A 16,202-nucleotide genomic window follows, 5' to 3' on the forward strand; every position below is an offset into this window, starting at 1 on the left:
TTTGAGATACGAGGTTTCCGCTCGACGAAGACGTTTTGCTTTCACCCATTCTCCCCACCACACTGCTCGGGAGTTCCTACTTCCTGCCACTTCAGGCTCCACTGCTCATTTCCAAGGAAGCGGCTGTTCAACTTAAACAAATGTTTAAGAAGTAGTGAAAATAGCCGATCTACAAGCTACAAGATCTATGAGCTTGTAGATCGGATGTTTTCACTAGTTTGGGCCCCGGTCAAATTTCTCTTTTGGGTCACAGCAGGCTACATAGTTTGGGAACCACTGCTATAGACCATGTCATCCCCTTTCTCTCAAGGCCTATGGTCCTTTAGGATCGATTCTCTCTGTTTCTAATCCTGGTGTGTCACAGGAACATCAGGGATTAGTCTATGATTAGGCCGTGTTTGTCTACACTCTCCACTAGTCTAGCTTGGTCTCGGTTGGCAATATCCATCCACTCATTATTAGCTCGACTGACTCACAAGCTAGTTCAAGGTCAGATCTGTGATATTAGGCCTTTGGGCTTAGTTTTAATAGAGCCTTCGACTGGGCAATTGATTGATGTGCACAGTATGTAGGGTAAGCAGGTAAGCTAATAAAGCACTGGAAAAAATCCTGAGTAATTTTTTGTGGTCAATCTGTGTTTTGAGATATTTTAGTATTTCAGCATGTACTAGTGATGCATTTTGCATCATTAGTGATGTGTTTTGCATCATATGATGCGAAATGCATCACTAGTACATGCTGAAATACTACAATTTCTCAAAACACAGATTGAACACAAACAATAACTCAGGATTGTGTTGATCGTGTCCAATAAAATAAGATCTGGTTGTCCCAGAGGTGAAGTGGTCCTTTAATATGGGATCTTGTGGGGGTCTATTAATAGTGCCAGGGTATTAAATGATTTTGCAAAGCTGTTATCATATCTTATTTATCTGCGATAGAGCTTTCAGTGTGGCAGCCCCTTCTCTCTGGAACTCTCCCCCCATGGAGATTCGCCAGACACCAACATTGGACTCTTTCAAGTCTGCACTGAAGAGTGTTTACGCAGGCTTTCGGCAAATAGTTTGTTTATTTTTGTAATTGCTAAGCGTCCTGTTGAGTTTATTTAAATGACTGATCAGTGAAATGGTTAGTTGTTTGAACTCCCCATCTGCTATTTATTGCTGGCTGACACAACAAGTGCGGACCCCCTTGAAAATGAGTTGGTTCATCTCAAAGGCGTATTCCCTATAAAGAATTTCAGACTAAGTGACAATAAGCTGGGAAATGAAAAGTTAAGATATTAGAACGTTCATGCTATTTGTGGTTGTTGCGTATGTTTGTGCTATTAAATCTGTCATAGATTGTTAAACTAGTCGCAACTCCTTGCAACAAAACAGTTTTAAGGCCAGTAAATGCAACTCCTCGCAACTGCCATTGAGTTTCAAGTAGTTGGAGCATGTTGGAGTTGCATTGGTGTGGACTGCGGCATTGCGGCTGTAAGTGATGTTTTTTTGTAAAAAAAATAAAAATGTCTCCAAACAGAAAATGGATTTTCAGATACCAATTTCATAATCAGAAGACACAACCCTGCAAAGATCATTCATCAGCTGTTCCAGTTCCAAATGTGTCATATCACTCAGTTTCAATTTCACTTGTTTATAGGCTAAATTATCATTTACTTTACAGCCATCCTATCTTCTTTTATGAAGAAGATGCCTTAATATGTTGAAAGAAACAGGTTAATTGCAGCCTGTAAACAACAAAAAGAATGCAAGGAAATGGAACTGCTACAAAAATCATTCTCTGTTCTAGGCTGTAGCTTCAACGACTGTAATAGTGTTTATACCATAGACGGTAAAAAAGAAAAAGAAATAGGTGGTTCACAACATGTCCTGCAGCCTTGTTGTCTTGTAAAATGCCTTGAGAGTGTGTGTGTGTGTGTGTGTGTGTGTGTGTGTGTGTGTTTTTGTCTGTAGTGTTTTTCCAGTTCTTTCTCCCCTCCCCCCATATATCAGTCTTTCCTCTTTGTTTGCCCGAACCTCTTGATCCTATCCCTAGGTACAGTGGCTCCTCCCAGCGACAGTTACCGCCCTCTGATAGGCCGGCTGTGGGCAGAGGGTGGAGCTTAGGGACGGCAAAAGATCATTTTGTCCCTTTCGGAGCTCAGCTCAGCAGCATAACGAGCACAGACGTCAGAGCAGAGCGATCGCCCCGAGATCTTGTTTTGTACAGCATCGTAGCTGTTTAAATAGTCGTTTTTATACCTACTTACACGGGGGAAATAATCCTAACCCAACGGAGGACTCGGCGCACATTCCCCGCGCACCAGGAAAGGCGATCTAAAAGGATTTTCACCTCTATTTCTCTCTCCTTCCTCTGATCTGCCCTTTGTTTTTACTGCTGCGTGTGAGCAGCGATCAGGCCACCAGAGAGAGAGAGAGAGAGAGAGAGAGGCCAGCAGTGCCTCCTAGCGAGCATCTCGCAGAGGAACAGGCGGATAGGGAGCTTGGCCAAGGGTCGAGCCTCTATTTCTTTGCCCCCCCGCTGCCACCGTGGGTCCACCCAGTTTCGCTGTCCGATGCGGAGTGAGGATGAGCCCCGCTCTCGAAGCGCTAATGCAGGCGGAAAAAGGGGTGATGCTTGAGCCCTTCGTGCACCAGGTCGGGGGCCACTCCTGCGTGCTGCGCTTCGGGGAGCAGACCATCTGCAAGCCCCTGATCCCCCGCGAGCACCAGTTCTACAAGAGCCTCCCTCCCGAGATGCGCAAGTTCACCCCGCAGTATAAAGGTAGGTGGGAGCCCGGAAACGACAAAGCCTACTAGTGGTGTCGCTTTTGTTGTAATAATGTGCCTCTCTTTAGATCTCTGTCTGTTGTTCTCTACCTACCCCCCTCTGTTCTGCTTTCCATTATGACAGCCATTATGACAGCTGTGCGTGTGTTGCATATTTTGTTGTTGTAAAAAGGCAGCATTGTACCATCATCAGAAATATTCTCAATCATCATCTCTGTTGACAATCATTTATTTTGCAGTTTTTGTCATCATATTAGTTATTTTCTTTGGTATCATGGCGTTGATGCACAATCATTATTACTATTATATGGATTATTCTGTAGAGATAAACAAGCACACAAACCACTAAAATACATCATGATACGCATGCCACATTATCATTGCTAAAACGTTTCATCAGACCTTTTATGTAACATGTTGAGTTCACTGGCGTGTCACGCGCCCTGGGGCGCCTGGGATGTGACACCCTATCGTGTGTGTGTGTGTGTGTGTGTGTGTGTGTGTGTGTGTGTGTGTGTGTGTGTGTGTGTGTGTGTGTGTGTGTGTGTGTGTGCACGCGCGCGCTCGTGCGTGTGAAGGTGCACGCGCGCGCTCGTGCGTGTGAAGGGGCACCTCCAGAGTCAGACAGACAACCATCGCTTGCCAAGAGCACGAGCTTGCCAAGAGGCAGCCTCCATCGTGGCTAGGTTACTTTCATGGGGTGGAGAAAATAAATTAGGAGAGACAGATCCAAGGGGATGTCTGATGTCTCCATGTCTGGCCCAGGCCCGTCATGGAGACATATCTGCCAGTGTGTGGAATATCAAATTCCAGATTGTCTCTGATCTCATGTGTTCAGACAGTGTGTGTTCAGCATGTTACCTGACTCCGCATAATGCAGCATATCTGGGACTAAAAAAAGATTTGAGATGTGGTGGACCAGGACCAGGGACTCAGAGCAGATAGTGGTGGCATTAAGCATGCACAGTGTTCTGAATAACATGATGCACAATGTTCAAACTTATTTCAATGATGCACAGAGCTGTGAGAGTATCACTTATATACAGTTACACATCTGTAAAGGTCTGTTTGGATAACCCTGACAGTCCCTGGAACCCACTTTCTGTTCATGAATAATACATGAAAACACTGAAACACTCACTTGTCTGTCTGTCTGTCTGACTCACCCACCATCAACCTAGATCATACATGGGCAACTGGCAGACCTTCACTGACAGCCACCTTCACTTAATGCAGCCCTCAGGTTAAAATCGGAATACTGATATATTATTGATTTCAGCTGTTACAATAATTGTAAACATGCAAACATGATCCGCTTTAATTACTTCAGTCTATATTAGTAGCGTAATTACTTAGCACTAGTCTTTTTTACGTCCAATTTATTTGTATTTAAGTTCATAAAGTTAAGTGAATATAAATGCATGCTATTTTTGACTGTATATGCATTGTGGCCCTCTGGAGTGAATGTGAAAATATAGTGGCCCTCTCCATCATCAAAGTTGCCCACCCCATGACCTAGATGGACCCCCCCACCCCTCCCCATGCCACCCCGTCCCATATAAAGTATTGAATCACGATAGTATTCCCACTCCTCCATGATGTGATGACACTGCAGACTGTGCAGAGGGGAACGGGATGGGGAAGGTGCTCTGTAGAGCTATTAGTAGCCTGAGAGTTCTGCAGAACAGTGACATCACTGCGCACTCTGAGGTTGCGGATGAAAGATGGCTGCTGGGTCCTATGGACTGCCATCTAGCAGTTAGTGGTGGTGGTGACCCAGCAAAGGGATTTTTATTTTATTTTTATTTTAGCTTTCAAATAAGTTGTTATTTTATTTTCTTTGTGCGAATGCAGAGGGTTGGATTGTATCATGTATATTATATACAGCAGGGGTCTTCAACAGGGGGTCCGGGACCCCTAGGGGGTCCTCAGAGTTACCACAGGGGGTCCTCCAAATCTTTGAGTGATAGGAAGCTTTTCATTTCTCCTGTTAACCACTTGAACCCTAGTGTCCATATTCTGAGAACTTTAGGTAAAAATAGCAGATCTACAAGCTCACAACGCCTCGCACTGCGAGGCGTTGTGAGCTTGTAGATCTTGTAGATCGGATATTTTCTGCAAAGAGCTTTGGTTTAGAGGAGAAAAAGAAGTACACAGTGAAAGGTCAAGTTTATTAAGTATTGACGGTTCAATTGGTTAAGTATCTGAAAACACACATTGACATGAATCCAAAATACACTGATGATTGTGCCGTCAAACGATGAAACTATATGGTATCTATGGGTTGTGGGGGGTCCTTGCTTCATCTCTCTCTCTCGACTAAGGGTTCCTTGGCCTGAAAACGTTGAAGACCCCTGATATACAGTATATATAGAGATTTTGTTTAATGGGACATATATGTATCCATATGATCTGACTGGTGAATCTTGCTCTTTTCTACCGATAGTCACACAACTCCATCTTCCTCTATCTATTGCTGTGCGCTGTATGTCCCTTTATTTTTTTAATTCTGCAGCTGTGCTGTTTACTCCGCTGCGAGCGATGACACTTCCCCCACTCCGCACAGAGGGGTGTTATTATTACACAACCCCTTCAAAGATTGTTATTAGGGGGGGACGGGGGCGGGGGGTTACCAGGGTGCGTGTTTGTTGAGTCAAGTGGTCTAATGTATCATAAAATACCAGTGTGTGTGTACGGGGGTCAACTGTGTGTTTATTGATTTCAAAACGGACTGTTCTAGAAGCATCTGCCTCTTTTCACTTCTATGTCACATCTCTTTTTTTTTGTTTTGTTTGCCAAATAATTGTTTGAATGATTCCTTTTCCAAGAGACTCTTTAAGGAGAACATGTCCAACCTGAAAAGACTTTTGGGACTGTGCAAAAATCCAAAGCTTTTTGCTTTGATTTAAGGACTATTTTTTTATTTTATTAATTATTTTGGTGTGCGATGCCCATTCAAAATCATTATCATTTTATGCACGGCATATGTGTGAACATGATCATTGTGGAATATGATGCGGGTTCATTCTGGCTGTTGTTTTGTGAATGCCTTTTTGTTTTAATTACTTTGTCCTCGTTTGACCTTTAATAAAGGTCTTGATCAATCTTAACATGCTCCGGTCTCCTGTGGTGTTTTGTGTCTCTGCTTCTTGTTTTATGGGCTACACTGTACTGTATGCTTTATGGGCTCCACTGTACTGTATGCACTGTCACTGCTCTGATTACATGACATCTGCTGTTCATGCTAGCATAATATGCTGTCTCTGCTGCCCCATCCCCCCCTCTCTCTCTCTCTCTATTTCTGCATCTACCAAATCTTCTCCTCCTCTCTGCATCTGTGTGTCCTTCTCCTCCTATCGATTTCTTTTTCGTATCTGTAGTGTGTGTGTGTGTGTGTGTGTATGTGTGCCTGTACGTCTTTACAGAAAATGTGCCGTCGGGAGACGAAATGGTTGGTAAGCACTTGATGATAATCATCACCGTAACGAAGGAAGCGGCCTGGCGGCTGATGCTAAAACCCTGTATCTTAACCCGTCTCTCCCTCTATCCCCTCGTCTTGCCCTCCCAGGTGTCGTATCAGTCAGCTTCGAAGGGGACGAGGAGGGGAACCTCAGCCTCTTCGCCTACCCCCTCCACGCCAGCGAGCCCGCAGACGTGGAGAACAAGGACCCCTCCTCCGACTGCGAGCCCAAGAACAAGATGATCAAGTGGAGCAACAAGAAGCAGTCCGTCCTGCTCCTGGACAACGACAACTACAGCAAGGAGCGGACGCGACAGAGCCGTAAGGAGGACAAGATGATCAGGTAAGGACTTAGGACACGGCTGTGGCATGAGTCGCAACATGATTTTACATTGCCACTAACATAACCCGACAGGCAGAGGTGAAAAAAGTACTCACATTCTTTACTAAGTAAAAGTATCGATACTTCAATGTAGAGACACTCTGTTACAAGTAAAAGTCCAGAATTCAAAATGTACTTTTGATGAGTAAAAGTACAAAAGTATCTGTATCAAAATATACTTAAAATACCAAAAGTAAAATTAATGTTTGAAAATAGCAGATCTACAAGCTCACAACGTGTCGCAATGCTATTTTCAAATAGCCTAGGTATAAAATAGGGCTAAAGTGGATTGATGTATGTTTTTGCGACCGCCAGGTCGCAGTTACTATGAAAGCCTCCACCGGCTGTCTGTCAGTCAGTCCCTCCATCTGTCTTCACGTCACACTTTTGGCCCTACTCTTATCTCCGGCATCGTTGCTCCTATTCATGCCAAACTTTGCACACCCACTCCTTGGCTGGAAAACCACAATCTCGGCCCCTGATTTCTCACATGCCCCTCTTCTAGCGCCAGCATGAGGTTGCTTTTTGCCTGCCCCTTACAGGCCAATTTGTGTATACATGCGACCTGATGGTCGCTTATCTCCCGATAAGGGAGTCTTACTGGTTGTAGTGGAGTAAAAGTACAAATACCTCAAAACTGTACTCGAGTTCAGTTACACCACTGCCGACAGGCTGGTGGTTCCACATCAGCTGAGCTGTCATAGTAATCCTGACATCTTTTTGTTTCTTCGGTACAGTTATAACCGTGAGGAGCTGAAGCAGCAGCAGCAGGCGGAGGTGCTCTGCTACAGCCTGGACAAAGGCAACGTGGTTCCCCAGATCAAACACAACCCCTGGAGTCTCAAGTGTCACCAGCAGCACCTGCAGAGGATGAAGGAGAACGCCAAGCACCGCAACCAATACAGTATCCTTTCACCCAGCAGCTGGTGCTTGACAACGCACATTTTGTCATCTGAAAGACGACGTGCCGTGATTCCAGTGATAATAGCAGATCTTGTTGCGAGGCGTTGTGAGCATGTAGATTGGCTATTTTCACAACTTCTGCCTCTAATATTGACAATATTGACATGTTGAATTAGTCATTTTAGAGGTATTAAAAAGTCCTTAAACCCCCTGGGGGTCCCGACCCACAGGTTGAGAACCACTGCCCTTCAACATAATCATCAGGAATTATGATCATACTTGGAGGAAGATTTCTTTTCAAAAAAAGTGTACAGAAAGTCTTAGAATTATGTCTTTATGTGGCCACACCCACCTTATGCCTGGTCATCAGGTGGGTGGTGACCCAGCTGAAGTTAGCCACACCCACAGTTGTTGTTGAATGGTAAATAGGGGAGGGGTTGATATTATGATTTCATTACATCAGTGTATTTCAATTGGGCCTTTTGACTCGGAGGCTTTCAGCTTTCAGGAAGTAACCAAAAATACACAGTGAAGACATATTTGCATATTATAACCATACCTGGGGGTCTATCAGAGTAATGTTAACTCCATAGACACATCCAAAACAGAAAAAAAAGCTAAAATATGGCACCACCTCTTTAAATGTCAACTGGATGCCTGGATTGATGACGGCTATCAATAAAAACACAAGTGTGTTCTATGTTAGTTTGCATTCCTCCATTTGTTGCTTGGCCCTTGACCGCATTGCAGAATTCATCCTATTGGAGAACCTGACGTGGCGTCACAGGGTGCCGTGTGTCTTGGATCTGAAGATGGGCACGCGGCAGCACGGGGACGACGCGTCGGAGGAGAAGAAAGCCAACCAGATTCGCAAATGCCAGCAGAGCACATCTGCCTCCATTGGAGTGCGACTGTGTGGTATGCAGGTAAAGCCAACGCACAGAACACTCTATCTGTTCAGTGATTGCGACTGTCCGGTCGTAGTTAGTATCAAAACGTGACGTGAGTGAGTGGTTAGGTTTAGCTTTAGGTCTTTATTTCAGTCATGATTCAACATTTATTAGACATACAGAATATAGTCAACAAATATGTTTTGACCGAAAAGGTACGGGCTGATATTTACATTACTTACAGTATTTTGGGGGGATTATTATAGATTTAAAGGTGGTTTTAAAGGCAGTGTGTCACGCTAATACACAAGATTCCGTTACCTATCGACTTCAGTCCCTCCCACCCATAGTTCCTCCCCCCCATTCCATCCATGAAGGCAGGTCACAAAAGGGTGTAAGTAACATGTTTCGTGTGGCGTTCACTCACACGGGTCTGTGGCGTGTCGCTGATTGGCACTCACATGGGTCTCACTCACATGGCTCTGGCGCGTTGCTGACTGGCTCTCACATGAGGTCTTGCATTGGTGATTCAATGGGGGGTCGCTTATCTGGAGACGTCCCGCGCATGTCACTTAACACCTACTATACAGGTCTATTGATATGCATACAGGCTTGTTTCTTTGTTAAAACACCCTGTTGTGACACTAAAGCGTTGGCGAGGTGTGAACTTGGTGGTTTTGGGATCAATGCATGTCCGTTTGCGTGAGAGGCGAGACCCCTGCTCAGAAAATATATGGGGCGGCGGGGGCATGCGAACCAAGACTAATTCAACACTGCTCACGTGGGTCTCACTCACGTGGCTCTGTGGCGCGTCGCTGACTAGCTCTCACATGAACTGCTGCGTCTGTCTGTGTGTCTGTCTCTGTGCGGTGCCAGAAGCTCTGTTGTTTCAGCGCGAGCTGACGGTCACTTCTCGCCATTAGGGTGTGTTACTTGTAATACCATGGTAGAAAAGTAGTTTGCAGTGCCATGCTCATGTTTTGCGTTTGACCTTCCCTACAGGTGTACCATTCAGACTCGGGCCAGTTCATGTTCATGAACAAGTACCACGGCCGCAAGCTGACCCTGGCGGGCTTCAAGGAGGCCCTGTACCAGTACTTCAGCGACGGGACCCGCCTGAGGCGGGAGCTGCTGTCGCCGGTGCTGCGCCGGCTGAGAGACATGCAGGCGGCCCTGGAGGCCTGCGAGTCCTACCGCTTCTACTCCAGCTCCCTGCTCGTCATCTACGACGGCGAGCCCCCCAGGGCCGCCCCCGCCAGGCACAGGCACCGCGGTGGAGAGGAAGGCGACGAGGACGACCTCTCCGACGAGGAGGAGGAGGAGGAAGGGGGAGCCTTCGTGGGCAACCGCTCGTCCCGGAGCGCGGCCGAGGCCGGCGGCCCGGCGGTGGACGTGCGCATGATCGACTTTGCCCACACCACCTGCCGCCACTACGGCGAGGACAGCGTGGTCCACGAGGGCCAGGACAGCGGCTACATCTTTGGCCTTCAGAACCTGATCACCATCATCTCCCAGCTGGAGGATGGTGCGGACTAAAAAACAGCCAGGAGCTGCCATTGCCCTTGAAACGGCATCCAAAGGAATAGCGTGCTGACCTGAAAGCTCCTACTCCTACAATGGCGCATTCTCCTAATGCCCACATGGGGGTCTAGCCCTCCTGCACTGGAGGGAGGGGATGGCTGGGATGTCTCTGGGTCAGATAAGAGGGCCCACAGATTCGATCCTCCCCATTCCTAAATATATGGGAAGGGACCGCTTGTGCTCTTCCTTGCACTTTTCTCCCCGTCTCGGGGACTGAGATACTGTACGAGACTTTTGACTGTCCGTTCGCAGTGGGACTCCTGTAGCATCCTAGCACTCTCCCTCCTCCCTCCTCTCTGTTACAGACTAGTTAATTCATACCGTTAGTGCTCTCTGAGAGAGAAAATAAACCGTGAAAGAGAACAGAGACAAATGTTAAGCTCAATCATAGTTTTAGGTATGTGTTTTGGTGCTTTTTTCCTGTAGGGTTTTTGGGGGGTGAAAATTGAAAGACTTCTGTTCCCCCAACAGCACAGCACACACTAGTGGGGGACTGACTGTACAACATGCTGACCTGGGCTGTCTCGCAGCCTTGTAGCAAACTTTACAACTTGGTTAATTCGTGTGGGACGTTTTACATTTTCCCACGGTGTCTCCGTAGACCCCAGTAACAAGCAGGCTTTTAGGTGCATCCATTGGAGCACTTAGATTTACAGCATCAACTATTGTTTAGGGCTTTTTTGTTTTCGTGGTGGAAGAACAAGATGGGTTTAGGTGTAGAAAAAGAAGGGATTTGCCTTTTTTTTCAGCCCTTTGTCTCCCCTGTGCTATTTTGCACCAGAAACATTTTGAATGGGTGTTATGGGGGATGATATCCTTGTATTGTCACTTTCCTTTGTTGTTTCTTTTTGTCTGTTTTACTCCTCTTCATTCCTTAAACGGCAACTTAAGAAGAGAATATATTGATAAGAACAATAGATATAAAGTCAACATAGAAACTATTTATTTGAAATATTTGTTTAAAAAAAGAAAAGAAATCAAACTAAAATGCGAAATAGATGGATACAAAGATGACATTCCATATTGTCGCTCTCTGTTATGTTCTGATATGGATTTTACGTGACGTTTGTTTTTTGCAAGTGCAGGTACCTCTTTGGAATACTTGTGTGTCAACAGTATGTTGGAGAATAAAGACATTTGTTTGTGCTAAAAGTGGTGTATAGTTGTTATATGTTGCATTAATTAACTGAACACGGTGCTCACACAGCGGATATTTTATTCTCATGTCATATTGGGGGAGGAGTCTGGCAGATGGCCTATACTCTGCAAAAAGATGCCGCATCGAATTATGTCCTTCAGTGTCGCTTTTTATACAACCGTTAACCCATTTAGAACGGGTATACATTATTGTGTATCATTATTTTGTGCTTTAACTATTGAAAAATAGCAGATATACAAGCTCACAGCGCGGCACCGAGTGCCGCGCTGCGAGCTTGTAGATCTGCTATTTTTGAAAAATCATGAAAAATTTGAATTTTGACCCTATTCTAAGTGTGTTTTGAATGAAGATTTTTTTGAAAAACCCATGTTTCTATGTCAGCAATCTGGCCAGCCACCTTTTCACTCAACTGGAGCTCAGTTAGTTAGTTTTTGTATTTGGCCACGGACCCCCATCTCAAAATATTTAGTTCCAGGGACCAACCAGAAGCAAAATTTGAGTTACAAACGTTCACTCAAAAATAGCAGATATACAAGCTCGCAGCACGGCACTCGGTGCTGCGCTGTGAGCTTGTATATATGCTATTTTTCACTGGTTAAAGCATTCAATAATTCTAGGCCTGAATGTGCATTTGGCGGAAATAGCCTACGCCATTTTGTAGTCAAAACGGACTACACTTTGGCAGGAACTACCAAACCGGAATCAGTCGTAACCCAAAACTATTCCCTGTGCTCAAGGACATCATTTTAGGGCCTACCCAGTAAAACCCTTGATGCGGTGTAGTTTTGCTTATTCTTTGAATGGTTTGTTTGGTATATCCATGTTTTAGTCCAACTTGCAGCGACTGGCAAGACTACACTTCTTGAGCATTTAAATAGTGATTGGTGCAAACAAACAGGGAGGACCAAAACAAAGCAACGCTGCTTCTTCTGCCTGTTGCCGGTTTAGGCAACACGCAAGGTTACAAAGGAGGTATGTTGAGCTTGTGTTGCAGGCTAGTGTAGGTGCAGAGAAATGGAGAAGGAAGTATCAGACACCAACTGTGCAGGCTCTTAACCCTCTTAACCACCACCTCCCCCATAATTATAAGCCAACAGTTGGCAGTGTGTTCCAATTTGGAGTGTGTAATTTAGTGCATTTAAACAGTCCTTATCCGGAACAATATCTTTAATGGACTTTGTTAAATACACAAGGGTGCCAGAGCGAGAGTAAATTATACAAAAGAGCGGAAATCTTATTCTTCATGCGTCATACACTAGTTATTGAGACCTTGTTTAAGCACTTTGGCTGAACTTGTTGGATTAGCTTTCCAGTTTCCACCCCACGACGACACCCGTGACTGCCACCACGCTTTCCCCAGCACATTCTCTGCATTAGGCCCACTAGGGACTTCAACGTTAAAGTGGCAAATCTACCAGAGGATCCACTAACTCACTGGTTCCCAAACACTGGGTTGGGACCCATTTGTGGGTCACGAGTAAATGAATAAAAAAGCAATGATTTTTCAAAATCATTTCATGAATAGAATTGTTTTTTATTAAGAAATTCCATGAATTAGAAAACAAATGTTTTAAGAAGTAGTGGAAATAGGTGATCTACCACCTTACAACGCAGAGCGAAGTGACGCGTTGTGAGCTTGTAGATCTGCGATTTTCATTAGTTTCGATCCCGGGTAAACGTCTAATTTCTCTTTTGGGACTCGAGCTACCAACTCGAGCTACTAACTTGATACAGGACTGGTTGGTGGGGTGACGTTGGCCAAAGCCACAATAACACAACACAACAACCATGACATTGGCAAAAATAATGGCAGTTTTAGGTGACTATTAAACCTGAACACCCCCCCTAACCTCCAGAGGAACAGGCATGATGGGCTTCCAATAGCGGTAGCTTTATAGGCAGCCCAGATCAGCTTTAAGAGGGCCCGGAAACCCCAGTGCTAACAGGGGTAATTCCACGGAAGGATTGACTGTGGAAAGAATGTCTGGAATGCTGACTCACTCTGCAGCAGCTCAGCTCACCTGCTGCCGATGAAACTGCAGACATGGGCAGCATGGGAGCAAGCAGCTTGCATATGCCAGGAGACAATTTTGCGCAGTGGCTGGCTATGGAAAAACACTTGGTGTGGGTCATTGGGAAAAATATATATTTTCAAGCCCAAAATAAAAAGTATACTCCCCCAATGTGTTTTTTTATTAGGAAATCTGTTATTTTCACTGACCAACAACACCATACACCGAAGTATACTAATTGAGCAACATTATTCGTTGCCACTTCATCCATCCATTTATTCCATCTTCAACCGCTTATCCGAAATCGGGTCACGGGGGTAACAGTTTCCAACTGAGATTTCCAGAGTTCCCTATCCTGAGCAACTTCCTCCACTCCCTCCGGGAGTATACCGAGGCGTTCCCAGGCCAGTTTGGAGATATAATCCTTCCATCTGGTCTTTGGTCTGCCACGGGGTCTCCTCCCAGTGGGACGTGCATCGAGGACCTTCCTAGGAAGGCGTTCGGGAGGCATCCGCACGAGATGCTCCTTTCCAAATGTAGGAGCAGTGGTTCTACTCCAAGTCTCTCTCGGGTGAGCTGAACCCTATCTCTAAGGGAAATACCAATGTACCCGCAACCTACAGTAGGCCTATATACTTTTGGTCGGTTTCTCTCATTAATCGTCCCCGAGATAGTTAAACTCCTTCACCTGGGGTAAAGTCTCATTCCCTACATGGACTGCATCGGTTTCCTGCTGAGAACCATGGCCTCAGATTTAGAGATGCTGATCCTCATTCCGGCCGCCGCACACTCTACTGCGAACTGATCCAGTGAGAGCCGAAGGTCTTGGACCGATGGTGTCATCACAATGGGTGAAATACATTAAGAAACAAAAGAATGGTTCGTGTTTTTCTCAGGTCAATGCATACATTCAATACATAAATATACAAATACAAATAAAACATCCAGCAAAGTACTTCAATCTTAGTACTTCTATCTGTAAAAGGTAAAATAATTCTACATTTGGAACACGTGTGTTTTTTTGTGTTTGTAGATTGTTGTAGACCAGGGTTCCCCAATAGGAGGCCCGCGGGCCATTTGCGGCCCACTGTCTGGCCCCCACCAACCCCAGTAATATAAGAGCAGCAACAACACTAGTATATCGTCATTGTCGGGTGGAAAACCTGTATCTCAAAATGTGTACGTTCTTTCGCAAAGTAAAGCCCTGCTTCATCAAACAAGGCCGTCGCACAAAAGTAGTGAAAACAGCAGATTGCTTGTAGATCGGCTGTTTTCACTAGTTTAAATCATTTTTAAAATGATAAATGCAAAACTAACGGTTTTGGACATACAAGATGTTCACCCGACAACGACGATATCTGAACTGTCACTGGAGTAGCGGGAACGCCACCGTCGCCCCCTGCAATGTCGTGGCCCTCGGCTTGGTACCCTAGACATAATTTGGCCCTTGGGGAAAACTAATTGGGGAACCCTGATGTAGACTATGTACTGAATGCCTGTCCATGGAAGCTATTAGCACATAGAGTACAGTTCTGTGTGCTATATGGATACGGTTACACGGCTATGTACAGTATGCTAAACACATATCTGATGTGATTTAGAATACCGTGTTGAGGCCTGGCTGCCTTGAAGGTATACAGTATAGTGGAATGAGAGGCATTTGCTCCCAGTACTACCCCCCACTCTCACCATTACCACAGTCACAACACGACTCAGATGGCCCACATACCTAGAAGGGATGGTACATTTCATCGAAAAGTGGGTCACTAAGCGTTTAGGATTAACGGAAATGAACCGAAATGAATTAATATTCGAATATAACACAATATTAATGGAATAAATCACTTAAATATAATAATCTCAAACTGTTCCTCATACAATATGCAGCTCCAAAAAATACCTAAAAAACAGTAAGACGCCCTGACACATACTGTATGGGCATTCCAAGATATGGGCTTAATATTGAGGACATCAGGGATCTCAGTAAGCGAATCCTTTCGTTCACTGAGATTCACTGAGAGATTAAACGAAAGCGTGAACGTAAAAGTTTAAGGAAATTAGCGAATCGTTCACGATTCATTCGTTCTTAAGAACGAATCACTCATGAACGACACAACACTACTGGTTATCATGAGACTGACACATTATGTCCATATATGGGCATTACCAGATGGGCTTAATATTGATGACATCAGGGATTTCCATATATGGGCATAAAAGGGACACAGACAGAATTAATTTGCATGTGTGGTTGCCGTGACGTGAGTCACTCTTGCAAATGAATTCTGTCTTGGCCATATATGGAGTGTGACATGAGACGTGACTGACTGACTGACTGACGCACATGAGCTGCAGGTTTTCATAGAGTAAATGGAACCTACGGTTGCAACAAAACAAAAACAATTGAATAGAAGACAACAGCCGTAAAGAATAAGATGAAGACCTAATGTATGCTACAATTTTAGGCTACATGTTTCAGGCCCTATTTGAACTGCCCACAAATAGGACAGCAGCTTCTTTATTGATATGACGTCATAGACGGTTAACCGTGGTACAAAATAAAGGTCAAAACACCCATCCCTAATACCTATAATATAAGATAATATTTAATATATTTAATATAATAATATAATATAGGATAGGATCTCTACTTAAAGGAGTGGTGACACCGGCCGAAATTTAACATTATGGTACAGTAGGTCACATGGTCTTTGTTGAAACGGTTTGGAAAGGGGGTGGAGCTCAAAGTATGCAGTACAATCAACAGCCTATTCTCTCTGTGTTGCTGCCGACACGCCCATACAGCTACTGTAGCTGTATGGGCGTGTCGGCAGCATCATTTGATTGGATAATTTAACATGGGGGTACATGACATCATTAAAAAAAAATGCTAATTTGATAGCCATAATTAGCTGTTTTGGCCGTGTCACGCCCCCTTTAATGTCCTGGGTGTGTGGTGGCTTGGCTGGCTGAAGGGCTGGATTACCACAGGACACAGATGGTAGAGAGTTGCACATGGAGATTAATTTTATATGGACATG

General features: G+C 44.8%; 1 protein-coding gene across 1 annotated transcript; it reads left to right on the forward strand.

The window, feature by feature from the left end:
- Window positions 1–2,162: 2,162 nt before the first annotated feature.
- Window positions 2,163–11,142, forward strand: ip6k2b (inositol hexakisphosphate kinase 2b). Its single transcript, XM_080729079.1, has 5 exons — window positions 2,163–2,769; window positions 6,343–6,577; window positions 7,354–7,520; window positions 8,270–8,445; window positions 9,412–11,142. Exons 1-5 carry the CDS (start codon window positions 2,574–2,576, stop codon window positions 9,943–9,945), a joined length of 1,308 nt encoding a protein of 435 aa, XP_080585205.1. The 5' UTR covers window positions 2,163–2,573; the 3' UTR covers window positions 9,946–11,142.
- Window positions 11,143–16,202: the final 5,060 nt, after the last annotated feature.

This window comes from Nannobrachium achirus (assembly GCF_963921795.1).
Source record: "Nannobrachium achirus genome assembly, chromosome: 6".
NCBI lineage: Eukaryota > Metazoa > Chordata > Actinopteri > Myctophiformes > Myctophidae > Nannobrachium > Nannobrachium achirus.

What these genes read in the sequence shown, in the direction of transcription:
- ip6k2b (XM_080729079.1), top strand. Translation starts at nt 2,574, where the DNA reads ATGAGCCCCGCTCTCGAAGCGCTAATGCAGGCGGAAAAAGGGGTGATG. An exon ending in GTTCACCCCGCAGTATAAAG is followed by an intron (nt 2,770 to 6,342) that starts GTAGGTGGGAGC and finishes TTGCCCTCCCAG; the next exon opens with GTGTCGTATCAGTCAGCTTC. An exon ending in TGCGACTGTGTGGTATGCAG is followed by an intron (nt 8,446 to 9,411) that starts GTAAAGCCAACG and finishes CCTTCCCTACAG; the next exon opens with GTGTACCATTCAGACTCGGG.